Source organism: Numenius arquata, chromosome 1 (genome assembly GCF_964106895.1).
Source record: "Numenius arquata chromosome 1, bNumArq3.hap1.1, whole genome shotgun sequence".
Classification (NCBI taxonomy): domain Eukaryota; kingdom Metazoa; phylum Chordata; class Aves; order Charadriiformes; family Scolopacidae; genus Numenius; species Numenius arquata.
The window spans coordinates 96,713,717-96,728,431 of NC_133576.1; the positions used below are offsets into that span (position 1 = coordinate 96,713,717).

A 14,715-nucleotide genomic window follows, 5' to 3' on the forward strand; every position below is an offset into this window, starting at 1 on the left:
AACAGTGAGGCAGGGTAGCACAGTATCCCAAACTGTGGTAGAGGCAAGAAACATACATCTCTTTCCAGGTTCCTCAAATGGAGACAGCTCTGTAAAAGTGCCGCTACATCATTATTACAGGATAAGGATTTCACAGTGATTTTCTAGAAATAAAAATCTATCTACAAGAGTCACTGCTTACAAGAGTATTTCTAGAGGAAGACTGCTCAGACCTACATGATTTTTTAAAACCCCATTTAAAAGCAAGTCTTAAAAACATACTTAAAATGCAGAAGTTCCAGGTGAACAAAGTTCTGAGATATACACATGTAAAACAAATTTAAAAAACAAAAACACAAAAACGTTTAAGTGACTGCATTGAAAGGAAAAACAGCATTAAAAACACTTCTGATGATAAGCAATATGGGCTGGAATTCCACGGCTGATAATTTCAGTAGAGTGCTCTTCCATTTCCATTTAGATAACAATTTGTATTTCAAAGTTGCATTACAAGAGAGTCACATTAGTATATTTCATCTTAGTTTTACAAGGACACGAGATTTATAGATGCTTTTTGCAGTTCTGTCTTCTCAATTCAAACAGAAGGAAGCAGTTGAAGAGAAGATGAACCTATTTCATACTCTAAGCTCATTCATTCCATATACAGGTGTTTTTTTAAGGACAGTACTAAGTACTAATGAAGTACATACAGGCAAATATTTCATGCAATTTTGGGATATATATTGAAATGGTATATTGAAACGGGGTTTTTTTTGCATCTAGATGTAGGGAAATAACATGAAATGGATAACCTTGAATTCTGAAGAAGAAAAACCTAAATACGGCTTGAAATTTTATAGTATAGCATTACATATGTAGCAAGACATGTAGCTGAACAGCATAGTGTTTCCTGTTCAACATCCCATATGTACATAGTATCTATACCAATTAAAATAGCATAATGATTTGACAGTATTTACCACTGCAAATAGCATACAAAGATCAATTTATTTCTCAAGGCTACATTTACAGAATCCATTCAAACTTGAGATATGAAAGACTGATAGCTCTAACAGCTGATATGAAACATACTATATCCTATTTTAAACATTTGTGAAAATTAAATATATTTTATTCTGCAATAATAATTGATATTGTCTTTCAGACACTCCTGTTTTTAATAAATGTAATTTAGGGCAGGGGGGTGGAGATATGTAACATACGCAATTTAAAGAGTTTTTTCTCTTTTGTAATTAACTACAGTTAGCTCTCTTTCTATACACACCTAAGGGAACAGTTGCCATAAACTTTTAATACTGACATCTTCACTGCTACGATCTTATATCAAAGGTTTAAAAAAATTTTGTGATACACATTAAAACCCAACAGAAGTGTTCTGTTTCTAGTTACACAAATATGGACTAGCTTTCTGAAAGTTAAGTTTTTTTTAATAAAACAGGATTTGTGCAAGAAACAAGGGAAAACAGTTAACTAACTTGTCTACTGATAGAAATGAACACACAGTAACTTACCTGGATGCAACATATTTTTCATACATTTCTTCCCTAGATTTTTTGGCATCCTCTAGCTGAATCTGAAGTCTTTCAAGACGATCTTCCTCATGTGCACAGCGAACACTAAGCTCCATGTTCTGGCGATTAAGATAATCTTTATCTTTTTGCAACAAGTTAAGGGATTGTTGTATGGTTGCCAGCTATAAAAGGCATTAAAAAGAACACTTTAACAGGAATTTCAAGATAAGTATTTAACCTATGTACACATACTTTTGATTTCATTTTAACTCTCTTCTGTGAAATCACCTGAACCAAAAACCTCTATTTACACTTATGTTTAACATAAGTTGGCGAAACTTTATGCTGAAAGAAGACGTTCATAAAATTATAATTTTATTAGTTTTCATTATTTATTTCTGGTAATCGGCACCTGGAAAAGAGTGCCCCTTAATCTACTTCAGTATCTAAATAGTATTGAATAGTGATAGCATAAAACAATCAACTCAACTGAATGTCAAGTCTTGGTGCCAACCTGTCATCATACTGGCTACAAAATTCTCAGAAACAGAAGTGAGAAGTTTAAGGGCACCTGAGTGATTATTGCTCCATAAAGAAATAGTAAAACTGTTAGTTCTGGGGCTGAAGTATATCACAATTACTGCGGACAAGGTAATGTTTCAAGCTAGCACCAAGGACAAAGAAGGTTCTGCATGCCTTGTTTCGACTTTTATTTAGCACGATGTTGCTACAGAAGGCTGAACTGATGCTAAAGTAGAAACATGAGTATCTTGCAAGTCTCTAACAGCCTTCCCAATCACCAGATCAGTCATCTTGACTACTCCAAGAAAAGAACGGTGTGGGAGAGAGTAGATTCCATCTCTTTGAGGTGAACAGTGTCAGAGAACAGCCACAGAGCATAACGGCACTGGTGCAGAGTGGCCCAACTCATTACTCATCATAGCAAAATGCAGTTTTATCACCTTAAATAATTTTGCTATTTAAGCTCCTGAGGATGCCACAGGCCAAGTTCAAAGAATGATAAATTAATAACATCAGAAATAAGTCCCCCAAAACTATAAGGACATCATTGACATGTTTTAGATAGAATTCACTCTTCCTGAGTCATAAAAGGACTAAAGGTCATTTAAGGGATGCTCCATGTCTTTGACTTGAGTGTAACTAGTTAAACAGCAGAAAATTCATACAAAAAAAAAAAAGCTCCTTCTCTCCCTCTGCCTGCTCGCTGAGCATCACAGAGGGCGAGGTATAAATGCCGGTCCTATACTTTGTTTTATTCAAGAAAAAAACACAAGTGGCCCCTCTCTCCAAGTAACAAGTTAAACATATATTCACAATAAACACAGACATCATGGATTACTATATGAACTAGGAGTTACTACCCCTCCAACTCCTCCCCTGGAACAAATACTGTGCAAACACTTACAATTGTATGCTCTTCCAATCCATAATTTGTGATACTGTACCAGCATACACAAAAACCACCACAGACATTCCAGGAGATTCAAGTAATCACACAGCCGGAAGTGGTATTTTAGTTTAACATAGTGCTGCTTTTATTCCCTCTCAGATTAATTAAGTATAAAGTTCATGAAAAAAAGCCATTGCTGCTGCTACACTGCAGTACTTGATGCATACACACAAACACAATGTGCCTGACTTTTTTTGCCATTGTTATTTGCTGAGAACAAACCTGCATTTTGATGTCGTCTTACAATGCTAGAACACTGATTAATAAACAGCCTTACAAAGCCTTCAGACTGATAGAAGAGAGGAAAATATAAAAGATATTTTCTAATAGAAACTCAGTTTCTTCCGTAGTGTTTCAGAGTATCTCTATGGCTACCTGTAAAATCAGGCAGAGGAGTACTACTTTAAAGTGGTTGTTATAGCCACTATTTTATCTGTAACACTGTTATACAGAGACATTAAGAAACATAATCTCCCCTGAATTCTCTCAGGTGTAATGGGTCTCATTTACCCAGCAGACAAATTGTTAACACACATAGATCCTCCATTTGATTGTTGCCTGGGCCAGTACAGAACTCAAGAAAAACTTTCTTCATACAGTGCCCCTTCCATATCACATTGAAAAATAAATTTACAAATTAATTCAGAACAGCCAACCGATTATTTCTCTATTCATTTTAGTGTTTTCTAGAAAGATTTCAGAAACACAGCTTAAAAAAAGACTTACTTTTGCATTAAAGTTGCACTGAGCTACAAACCATCTGATAACTAGCGAATGACAATATAAACTGGATAATATGGATTAGCTAGGCAAATATGAGTTGAACAAACTAAACATGAGCCAGAAGTGTGCCCTGACAGCAAAGGCCAAGTGCCTACTAGGCTGTATTAGCAACAATGCAGCCAATAGGCTGAAGATTATTATTCTGTATTCAGTACTTGTGAGACTGTATTTGGTGTGCCATGTCCCATTCTGTGTTCCCCATAAAGGCATACATTAACATACTGGACCAAGACCAGAAGAGCTCTACTAAGATGGTCACAGACTGTACGTAGCATGTGATGTACAAGGGGTTGAGAGGAACAGGCTTTTCTTCAGCCTTGAAAATAGAAATCTGGATAGGGAAAGTCTTATTTTTATCTTCATCTATCTAATTGGAACAGATAGAAAGAGCCAGACTCTTGGAAGTGCATAGTGACAGGACAAGAGGCAAAAGAAAAAACCTGAAACAACTCTGATTAGATTTTACAAAACCTTTTTCACAAAGAGTGTGGACAAACACTGGAACAGGTTGTCCACAAAGGCTGTGGAATCTCCATCCTTGGAGACATTCAAAACTTGACAAAGCCCTAAGCAACCAGACTTGGCTCTGCACTGCATGGAAGGGTTCGAGCAGCTGGTCTCCTGAGGACCATTCTAATCCAAATTATTCCATGATCCTGACAGACTTGATTAGACAAAGAATCAAATTCCCGAAGTGAAGAAACAGACAATTACTGAAATAAGACCTTTATGTTTACCTCTTTTGATAAGTCATTTCTTTCTTTAGCTTGTGCTTTGTGTGACACCTCTAATATTTCGTATTTTCTTCTGAGTTCTGACAATTCATGTTCAAATACATCACGTTCACTGTTAAAATAAAGTGAAAATATTAGATGCATAAAGTGTAATGAACAAAATTCCTATGCATTTGTAATTTCTCTGCCTTCTTTCAGTTCATGGCATTGACTTCTTCAAACCAGTTACTCATAGGCAAATTAGTGATAATCTTACCTTTTTTAGTTATTAACACCTGCAACAGTATCTTATTTTATGAAAAAAAATTTCTTCGTTTCTAAGTATTTAAAAAATAATCCTAAATTATAATACAACAATCCTGAATTCCTACCCTAAATTATTTCATCCTCCTCTGATTATTCTTCTTTAGTGTAACTTCAGGCTATACATTTCTCCTCTAGCAATGAACTGCAAGTACCCTCATCCATCCTTTTAGTTCTATCAAGCTTTTGATGCTATTTCCCATGACATTCTCTTGAATCTTTTGCAGAAACTGAAGTTGGAGGAAAAACTAAAGCAACTTAATTCCCATCTTCCTAATCAAATAGGAAGTAACGTATACTTGTTCTTAGTTGCTACTCTCCCTTGCATACAGTCCCTTGATACCACAGAGGGTTGTACTACTCTTCTCATGTTTAAAATATACATGATACAGCTGCAAAAGTTATGTTGGTGTCCTGAATAAGAGTGCTTCCCATATGCACAAAGCAGCAGTTCTGTCTCCACTCTATCTGACCCTGTCAGAACAGAGCAATGAATGAGCCAGTATGAACTTGCAGTTTGGAAAAAAGCTAACCAGTTTTATATTAAGCACAACATAGCTTTAAAACTGAGATAACTTGTAATACACCAGACCTAGAAGATTTGACATAGCATTTTTAAAGGCAGAAACGAGCCTGGAAGTGATTAACTCCTGCAATGCTCCCAAATATCCTCATGCAGTCATGCCAACAGGGCTCTCCCCTCCCCTTCGTCTGTGCCTACCCAGATGAATACAACCTACTCTCTCAAATATAGTTTTGGCACGTTCATTCATGCCTTTTTAAGCTCAAGACTATTTTAAATGTACACTGTTAAACACTGGGGCCATTCACATGAAAGTTATTACAATCCACTTATTAAGATGCAGTCGCACATGGGAAGCAAACCATAGCATCAATCCATCCTATTTGCAACAAGCTTCCAAGTAGATTCCAAAGTTGTTTCAGTACATATAGCTGTGAACAGTTATAAAGAAGACAGACTTCCTTCAAATAACTTACTGGCAAAGTCATTTGTGTCAGTAACTGTGCCTGAGTTCATTCAGTATGAGCGACTAAGGAGCTGACAGGGTATTTGCTATTCATAATCCCCATTTTTTAAATCTATTTCCTAACAAATGTGCCAAAGGCCAGATTTCTTGTACTTGCAAGCACACTGAAAAAGCAATTTGGGAGCTGGACTGTGAAATATACGCCCATGAACGTAGTCACTATTTTGCAATTGTTGCTTATGAGATGGGCATTCAAAGTATAGGCTAGAACTCTAAAATCTGTATTTTAAAAATGAAAAGGGACCCTGCAGTTAAACCAATTCACTAAGGTAATACTAAAATTCTCTGACAAAGTGCTCATAACAGCCCTTTCAAATTTATGGTTACAAGGATATCTTAAGTTGATAAATATTAATTCCCAAAGTTCTACCCTCTTAATTCACTGTGTAGGCACCACACAGTAGAGCACAGGGCCTTTTGTTAGATCATTGCTTTTAAACTAGGAAAAAAAAAAAAAAAAAAAGAGTACTTGTTCTAAGATGCTTGATACCAACAGCTCCCACTTCTTTAGTTGCAATGAGACTGGTAGACCCTTCTGAAAACACAGTAAATACCTAAATATAAACTTGTAGGAAGGTAATTTGATGTATCAGATTTCAAAGTGTTGTTCATCTTAGGCTGCAATATACTACAGCAGATAATTGAACTGTTAGTGGATTGAGGTAATGAAAAATCTGTGGTGTGCATAAGCCAAAAATCAAATTAAAAACTCTAGTCAATCAAGGTTGACGTTTATCTATTAACCTTTGTATGTTAGTAGAACACTTAAAACTATAGAGATACCTACCTTTTTACTTTATCGTAGTTCTCTTGTCTATAATCACCTTGCTGAATCATCTGCTTGGTATCAGCCAGTTCCAATGTTAAACGCTGGCATCTAACCTCAAGCTCTGACCGATTCCTCCTCTCTTCTTCATAGCTCTAGAAGATAAGACATTTTGAAATGATCACAACTACACTGATATTTATTTAAAACAATCACCAACCAAGTTTTGTGATGACCTCTTATGAATATTCAAGCCGTAGTATTTTCATTTGTCTCAGTATTCGGAAATCTAGAACACATCGCAAAGTAACCAGCTATACTGATACTCAACTTATTTTTATCTCATTCTAAACTGTTGATTAATGTATGTATTTTTTCTAACATATGTCCATTAGCACAATTTCAAAGAACAGTACCCTCATACATACAGCTGGTGTTCTACACCTTTATAACAATTGTCAAACAAGTTTCCTTGTGAAGATACTTGCTGGTGCATTTGAAATAAAGAAACAGGATCAGTCCTTCAGAAAGTTTGGGAACTTCTGTCATCATATGAAAAACTTCAGCCAGTTACAATTTAGGAGTATCTGGTAACTTATGTTTGCTGAAGCATATAATCCAAAGCTACAGTGGAAGAAGAAAAAACAAAAGAAAAAGAGAAAAGGTGCTTATTTACTGATCTATCAGCATTAACTTCTATTCTTCCTTCTTCTTCCTCCATATATACTTTGAGAAACTACTATGGGAACTTTCATTTTATATTTCGTAAACCTAGTAATTTTCGCTCGCACTAAAATCCCATTAGATCACAATCACAAAATTACAGCACTAAAAGTTTTCCTAAGATTTTGGATGGCATATCATTAAGAATATGTCATCTAAGGACTTGATTGTTATTAATCCTAGCATACTGGTATATATGGCTTATTTTTATGTTTACCCTAATTAATGGATTAAGCAAATTAACACTACAGAACACTTTCTTCTTTAGGCAATTAACTTGCCATCATTTATAAAGGTGACATTATAATAACGGTAAAGCCTCCGTCCGCTGTTTTTAAAGGTTTAGTCTACAAGTCAGCTAGAGCTTCAAATACGTAAGATACAGGCGGAAGTACCCTGCTATACAGTGCAAACATGACTCATCTTGCATTAGGAAATGGCAGCAAGGGCACTTAAAAGTTAAGTGCAAATTGCAAGATTAAATTTGGATACAATTCCTCTGTGGATATCCTGTGCCGTTCTACTGCTAATACCATGCTGGAACTCATACACTGTTCACAGAGTGGGTTATTGAAGCTCCTACAGTATTACACATTTAGCAGCTAGAAGACAACTACCCAAAGTACAAAATTAAATTGGTTAACCTTTGGACAAATTTGTCATAAACAACTCCAAAGCACAAATTAACAGAACAATTCAATATCTACAAAATCAGTTCTTTCTAATACCAGAGACCTAAATTAGGTTTTGAATTTTATTTAAACAAATAAGTTGTTCATGTTATGTAACAGTAACAACTCCAGGGAAGGGGAGGGAAGTTAAATTCTTCTTTTCAAAAGCAATACCAAGACATATTTGGAAGAGACATATTGGACAAGAAGTCCAGTTGGTGACCGGTCACGAGTGGTGTCCCACAGGGCTCGGTACTGGGGCCGGTTCTCTTCAACATCTTTATCAATGATCTGGACGAGGGGATCGAATGCACCCTCAGCAAATTTGCAGATGACACCAAGTTGGGTGGGAGTGTTGATCTGCTGGAGGGTAGAGAGGCTTTGCAGAGGGATCTAGACAGGCTGGCTGGATGGGCTGAGACCAACGGGATGAGGTTCAATAAGGCCAAGTGCCGGGTCCTGCACTTGGGTCACAACAACCCCAGGCAATGCTACAGGCTTGGGGCAGAGTGGCTGGAGAGCTGCCTGGCAGAAAAGGACCTGGGGGTGTTGGTCGACTGTCGGCTGAACATGAGCCAGCAGTGTGCCCAGGTGGCCAAAAAGGCCAACAGCATCCTGGCCTGTATCAAGAACAGTGTGGTAAGTAGGACCCGAGAGGTGATCGTCCCCCTGTACTTGGCACTGGTGAGACCCCACCTTGAGTACTGCGTCCAGTTTTGGGCCCCCTACCACAGGAAAGACATTGAGGTGCTGGAGCAGGTCCAGAGAAGGGCAACGAAGCTGGTGAGGGGTCTGGAGAGTAAGTCTTATGAGGAAAGACTGAGGGAGCTGGGATTGTTCAGCCTAGAGAAAAGGAGACTGAGGGGAGACCACCTCGCTCTCTACAGCTACCTGAAAGGAGGTTGTAGAGAGGCGGGAGTCGATCTCTTCTCCCAAGTCACAGGCGATAGGACAAAAGGAAATGGCCTCAAGTTACGCCAGGGGAAGTTCAGGTTAGATATTAGGAAATATTTCTTTACTGAAAGGGTTATCAGGCATTGGAATGGGCTGCCCAGGGAGATGGTTGAGGCACCATCCCTGGAGGTATTCAAGAGAGGAGCTGACATGGTGCTCGGGGATATGGATTAGTGTTGGGTGGTGTGGTGGGGTGTGTGTGGTGTGTTGTGTGTGTGTGGTTTTTTTTTTTTTTTTTTTCTTCATTGGTTGGACTAGATGATCTTAAAGGGTCCCTTCCAACCTAGGTGATTCTGTGACATATTTAAATTATCAAACTGTTAAACAGATAATTAAAGAAAGGGGGGTTGGTTTATTTTGTTTGTTTTTAAAAGATGTACTATAATTCTTGAATACTAATTCTACTGCATAGATCACTGTTTTCCAACTACCTAATCTTCTAGGTGTCAAAGCTGCATTTTAATCACAGGAAAAAATGTGACAAAGCAAGCTAATAAGCAGTCTACAAGCCAACACGCAAAAAATCCTATACGGTAAGCATATCTCCAAGTAGCAGATACACAGGCTTCTGGAATTCTACAGCAATACATCTTAAAGACATACAATTAAGTTGCCTGTGCTTAGGAAAAATAACCCTTGCTTTGCATGTGATGAAGTTAATTTAGTTTATAACAATGTCCATATACCCTGAACTGATTTTAAGATCTTTGCAGTTGAAAAGCTTTATCTTTTTTTTTTTTTTCTCTGCATCTGAGCTGATGAGAACCTTCAATGAAATAGTCTCAGGTGAAAAGGATCCTTGAGATCATTGCATTCAAGACTAGAATTAAGCCATTTGATCCTCCTGAACAACAACTAGCAATCTATACAATCCATAGCTATATATCAAAAGAGATAGAAAGACACTGGATAGAAAGGGGGACTTTTATAGATAAATATGTTTTCTTGAGTCTCAGAAATGTTGTAACTGCTGCCCCAAATTAATAGTTATTGGTAGAATATTTTTCTACCAATACATATAAATATGAACAAACACCACACTCGCGGCAGTACCTACAGCTTTTTTTTCCCTTAACAAGATCAGTATGAACAACAATGAAGGAAAGAAGGCACACACCTCACCTAAGACTGAGGCCCCATCTGTTTTTTCTAGGCAGACACAAAAACCAAGTAATCAAAGTACTGCTTGAAAGAATTGGTGTCAGGGGTGTGGAGAAGGGTTCTAGAGTAGAGTCTTTAATTACAGATGTGCAAACTTCAGAAGAAATCTTAGGGAAAGCAGTTCTTCTGGAGTAGCAACAGTAACCTCAATTTTACAACATTCAGACACATCTAGTGCCAACTGAACCTTTGAGTGCAATAGCTTAGTTCATTCTTTGAAGACTATAGAAATGTTTTTCCTACAGCTGGGAAACATTATCACAGAGAAAATTGTTAGGTATGTGTAGCAAAGCCTGACAGCTACTAATCCCAATTCAGAGACGAGGTCTTAGAAGAGATCTTTGTACTACATAGATCCAGCTTTGTCTTTAGGCTAACCATAGCTTTTAGATAACTGTCATACTATAAATGTGATTGCAAGTCCTGAAGGCAACTTAACAGGAAAAAATAACTAAAAAAAGGAAGCCCCGATAAAACTGTATCAAGAGCAAATTCCAGGAAGACATTGCCAAGAAACTCATAGCCAGAAGAAGCAATACTTAATCTTCTAGAGCTACAAAGAAAAGCAGAATTTCCTTCTCAGACTGTCTCCCAGCCCTGAAAGAAACACCCAAGTAGTAAATTACATCTGTTTGAGGGAAGGTTCTAGCCACTTTGGAAGCAAACAACTCTGAAAATAGTACACTGATGTTCATCATGGGAACACACACATCAGAAGCTGATTTTGCTTCTGGGAAGCTCCTGGTAATACAACACTATAGCTGGACTTTCTCTATTTGTACTTCCAAAGGTGGTGGTGCCGATATTATTTGTATTTGAAGTACTGAGCACTGTAAAAGAAGAACTGAAATAAGTCCGTACTATATATTTGGTAACAGATCACTCAGCACTGCAATACAAGAACATCTCTCTTACCACTTCCACCCCTCCCGCCCCAGTCTGCTGCTGCTACACCTAGAATCAGAGGAACTGCACTGGCCTAAATCACAGATACAATAATTGTGTACAGAGAGCCATTAACTTAGTGGTGGTACTGCAGAACCATTTATACCGACCACTGTAAAAACACAAAGCAGTGACAAAGATTTTTGACATTGGCTGTGTTTATCAGATTATGTTCCAGTGCTAGAAATCAGTCCTCACACACTGTTCTCTGCTACCAGTTGTAAGAAGCAGCTCCCCACCCTACTGGGTCTGTATTACAGATTCAGCAGGCTTTGATTATGTGCTAACTCAGAGCAGCAGCAGACAATCAACAAAAGAACTTTGTCACAAAATAGTAGTTTTAGTGGTCTTACTGCTCAGCATATAAGAGTGAAATGAGTGCTAACAGAGGCTGATACACACTTAGGACCTTCTGCTCCTTCTGAGCAACAACAACAAAATATATAGTTTCATATACCTAGAGTACAAATACAGGTGACAAACATTTGAAAGATGTCTTTTATGCCCTGAAGTCAGAAATAAAAAGTTTTCTAATACAAATGAATTAAGAAATTGCCTGGAGGTAAAGAACATGTGGATTTCTTGAGTCTTGGAAAATAAGTTTCTACAAGGCTACAATGACAATTCAATTTTAACACAACCAAGCTTCCTAGCTGGTACAGCTGGATGCTTATAAACTCAGTCAGCTGAGAGGCCACAATAACAGGACACTGCACTAACTTTTGTCAGGCTAGATGTGTTGTGCAGCATGTAGCAAAAAAGATTTAGTAGATTTGAAGACCTGATTTTATATAAACGATACTCAGCTGTATCCACTCTTAATGATAGCGTTCAGAGAATGGAACTATACTGCTTTGCTTTCCCACAAAACAGTATATAAAGGCTTATGAGAAGAGAAAAAATTAAATAATCTGTCTTCCATTCACACTCCAAAACAAGAACAGTAAAGATAGAGCTCATTTCCTTTAACCAAATTAAAGAACTACAGCCATCTTGTCACAAAATAAGACACCTGATGGTAGGCAATGGTTGTCTTATTTGAAGAATTCATTTCACATTTAAGTTTTCCTAGAGCTGGCTCAACACATTGAACAACTTTGGATTTTCCTTTAAACTTTCTCAAGTCTTCATTGGCTAGATAGACTTCCCTCTAAATCTATATCTAATTCATATTTCTCATTACTTTATTCTGGGTGAATATCTACAGGTACAAAACTTACTCAAACCTAGTTTGTCAGCCATGACCAACCAGAAAAGCCAGCAAAATCCTCCTCCCCCAATCCATTAGTAGTTAATAGAAAGAGTTTTGAATAAGTATGTCTTTTAGTTCCTTTCCATGTTCCACAAAGAGGAAAAAAAACATGTTGAAACTCATTAGGAAGAGCCTTAATTATTTGCAATAGTAGAAAAAATGAATGCTTATTGTAGGATGTGGTTTATTCTCTTGGGGTGAGGGGGGGTAGGGGGGGAAGGGGGAGAAAAAAGCAATTGTCTTAACTTCACTGATGACTATATTTTAAAGGTCTGTATTAGTAGTTTCTTAAATAAATTTTAAACCCAGAACAAACACTTTGTTGATAAACTATGAAGAGAGCAAGAATATTGCAACTGCTGAAGAAAAATTTAAAACTTAAGAAATTTTGGATGGGAAACCAGAAAAAGGATTTGAAGAATATAAGTTACTAAATAACAGGCAAGGAACTCCTGCAACTAGGTAGCTGGAAATAAAGGATTATGGAATACCACAAAAACAGTAAAAAAAGAATATAAGAGCTTAAGACTCTGAATGAAAGTGTGTTTTATTTCCTACTGATAAACTTCCTTGCAAAAACGCTTGACTTATCAAAGGAGCTCCAATAAATAAGCTACCCCAACAGTACACTTTGAAACCACTTCTTTATAAACTGCAAAAGATGCCTAGGTATGTTAGCTTTAGTGTACTAAGTGTATTAAAGATTCTAAAGTACCCTCACCTATTGATGATGCTCCTCTTACTAACTGAAACAGCTTGATGTACCCTGTTTTAGTGACACTCATCAAGTCACCAGGTCAAATCTGAACTCGCCAGAAGCAAAATACAGAGACTCTTAAGTCTTTCTATACATAAAATAGCTCCTATCAGGTCACATTTCATTAAACAGGCAAAACGCGTCTTCCCTATGAATAACCAACTGGGTGAAGACCTGGGTTTGAGGGTTGGTGGTTTTTTGTGCATATGGATCTGAAACTCGAGAATTCTAAGGAATATATTTTTATTAACAACTGTAAGCCTTTTTTTTTTTTCTTGTGACATTTCACCATCTGGATCTCTTCACTAATTTATTTTTTTAAACAAGTTATTAAATCTCATGAGTTGCCTCTCCTTTTAAGCATGATCATGCGAACAGGTTATAAACATTCAAAGAACCACTTCAGTTCAACACAGGCAACATTCTAGTGCTTTCTCATCAGCATCAAAAGAAAAGAAGCAAACTTCAAAAAATAAATCACTGGGAAAGGTGGATACTGCCACCATGTGGCATAAAAAGAAAAAAATTAGAAGTTTCAATATTAAAGAAAGGTCAATGTACCAAGAAAATTGTTCCTAGCACAACTTTAATTATTGATCTACTACCTTGTTAAATTGCTGCAGCAAAAAAATTAACATAGATGTCAGTCAAACCTCAGAATGCTGAAATCCTCCTGTAGAATTTTATTAAATCAGAGCACATAAAAAGTACAATGACGGAAAATGCTCATGTACATCAAAGTTAACAGGATTAATTTAATCTCAGCTATGACCAGAGATGATGACACAAAAATTCTCAAGCACATAAATACACAAATTTTATTGACTACTTTTTCTAATTCAATCAAAAAGAAAAACGAAAAGAATATGAATTTCACAAGATAATCCTGTATAATTAATATCTCTTTACACTCGATTACTTCGTAAGTAAATTTCAAGGAAAAAAGATGAGGTAACAGAATAATTTCAGAAGTAGTAAAAGAGACAAGGGCAACATAGTAAGAATACTATGAATATAAACAAATACCTTAAAAACAGTATTATTCTCATACTGTTTCAACAGCTTTGCTCTTTGAAAGTAAAAATTAAATATATTTAGATAATTTGTTTCTCTACTTCTGACATTTATACCTTACCTGAAAACAAATTATCTTTTAGTATGGAAATAAATAGGAAAATTAAAACATAAAAAGTTGCAAACCATAACAGAGAAGATATAACTCCAAAGAATTCTTAAAAGATGCCTTTTTATATCATTAAAACAAAAGATAAAGCAAATTACTACCAAGACACGATCATCTCAAACTATACACTGAGCCATCATTGTGTCTTCAACTACCGCTGGATGCATCTCCTATCTCAGCTTCCCAGTCTTGAACCTTGCCCTCAGAAAGCACAACATGGCTGCTAAGAGTCTACCCTGAACCATCTCATGAACAAATCTTACAGGGTAGCCATAACGTAAAGTTAGCTGTTATGCAAGGACATATATAGCACATATCCCCTTTCCCTCCCTCCCTCCTCCTCCTCAAAGTAATTTTTATAGAGAAAAAAAGCTTTTATATCTTATACATGAATAATGACATATATATATAGTGAAAAACTCATTCTCTATTTACATAGTTTCTTAATTGAG

At 36.7% G+C, this 14,715-nt stretch overlaps 1 protein-coding gene across 2 annotated transcripts in view; it reads right to left on the bottom strand.

The window, feature by feature from the left end:
* The window catches only part of PIBF1 (progesterone immunomodulatory binding factor 1), a 119,148-nt gene that overhangs the window by 92,133 nt on the left and 12,300 nt on the right, over window positions 1-14,715 (bottom strand). For both annotated transcript variants that reach the window (XM_074153248.1, XM_074153238.1), the window contains 3 exons: window positions 6,639-6,772; window positions 4,503-4,611; window positions 1,512-1,693 (listed from right to left, as the gene is read on the bottom strand). In XM_074153248.1, coding sequence (XP_074009349.1) covers window positions 1,512-1,693; window positions 4,503-4,611; window positions 6,639-6,772 — 425 coding nt within the window. The remainder of the gene's footprint in view (window positions 1-1,511; window positions 1,694-4,502; window positions 4,612-6,638; window positions 6,773-14,715) is intronic.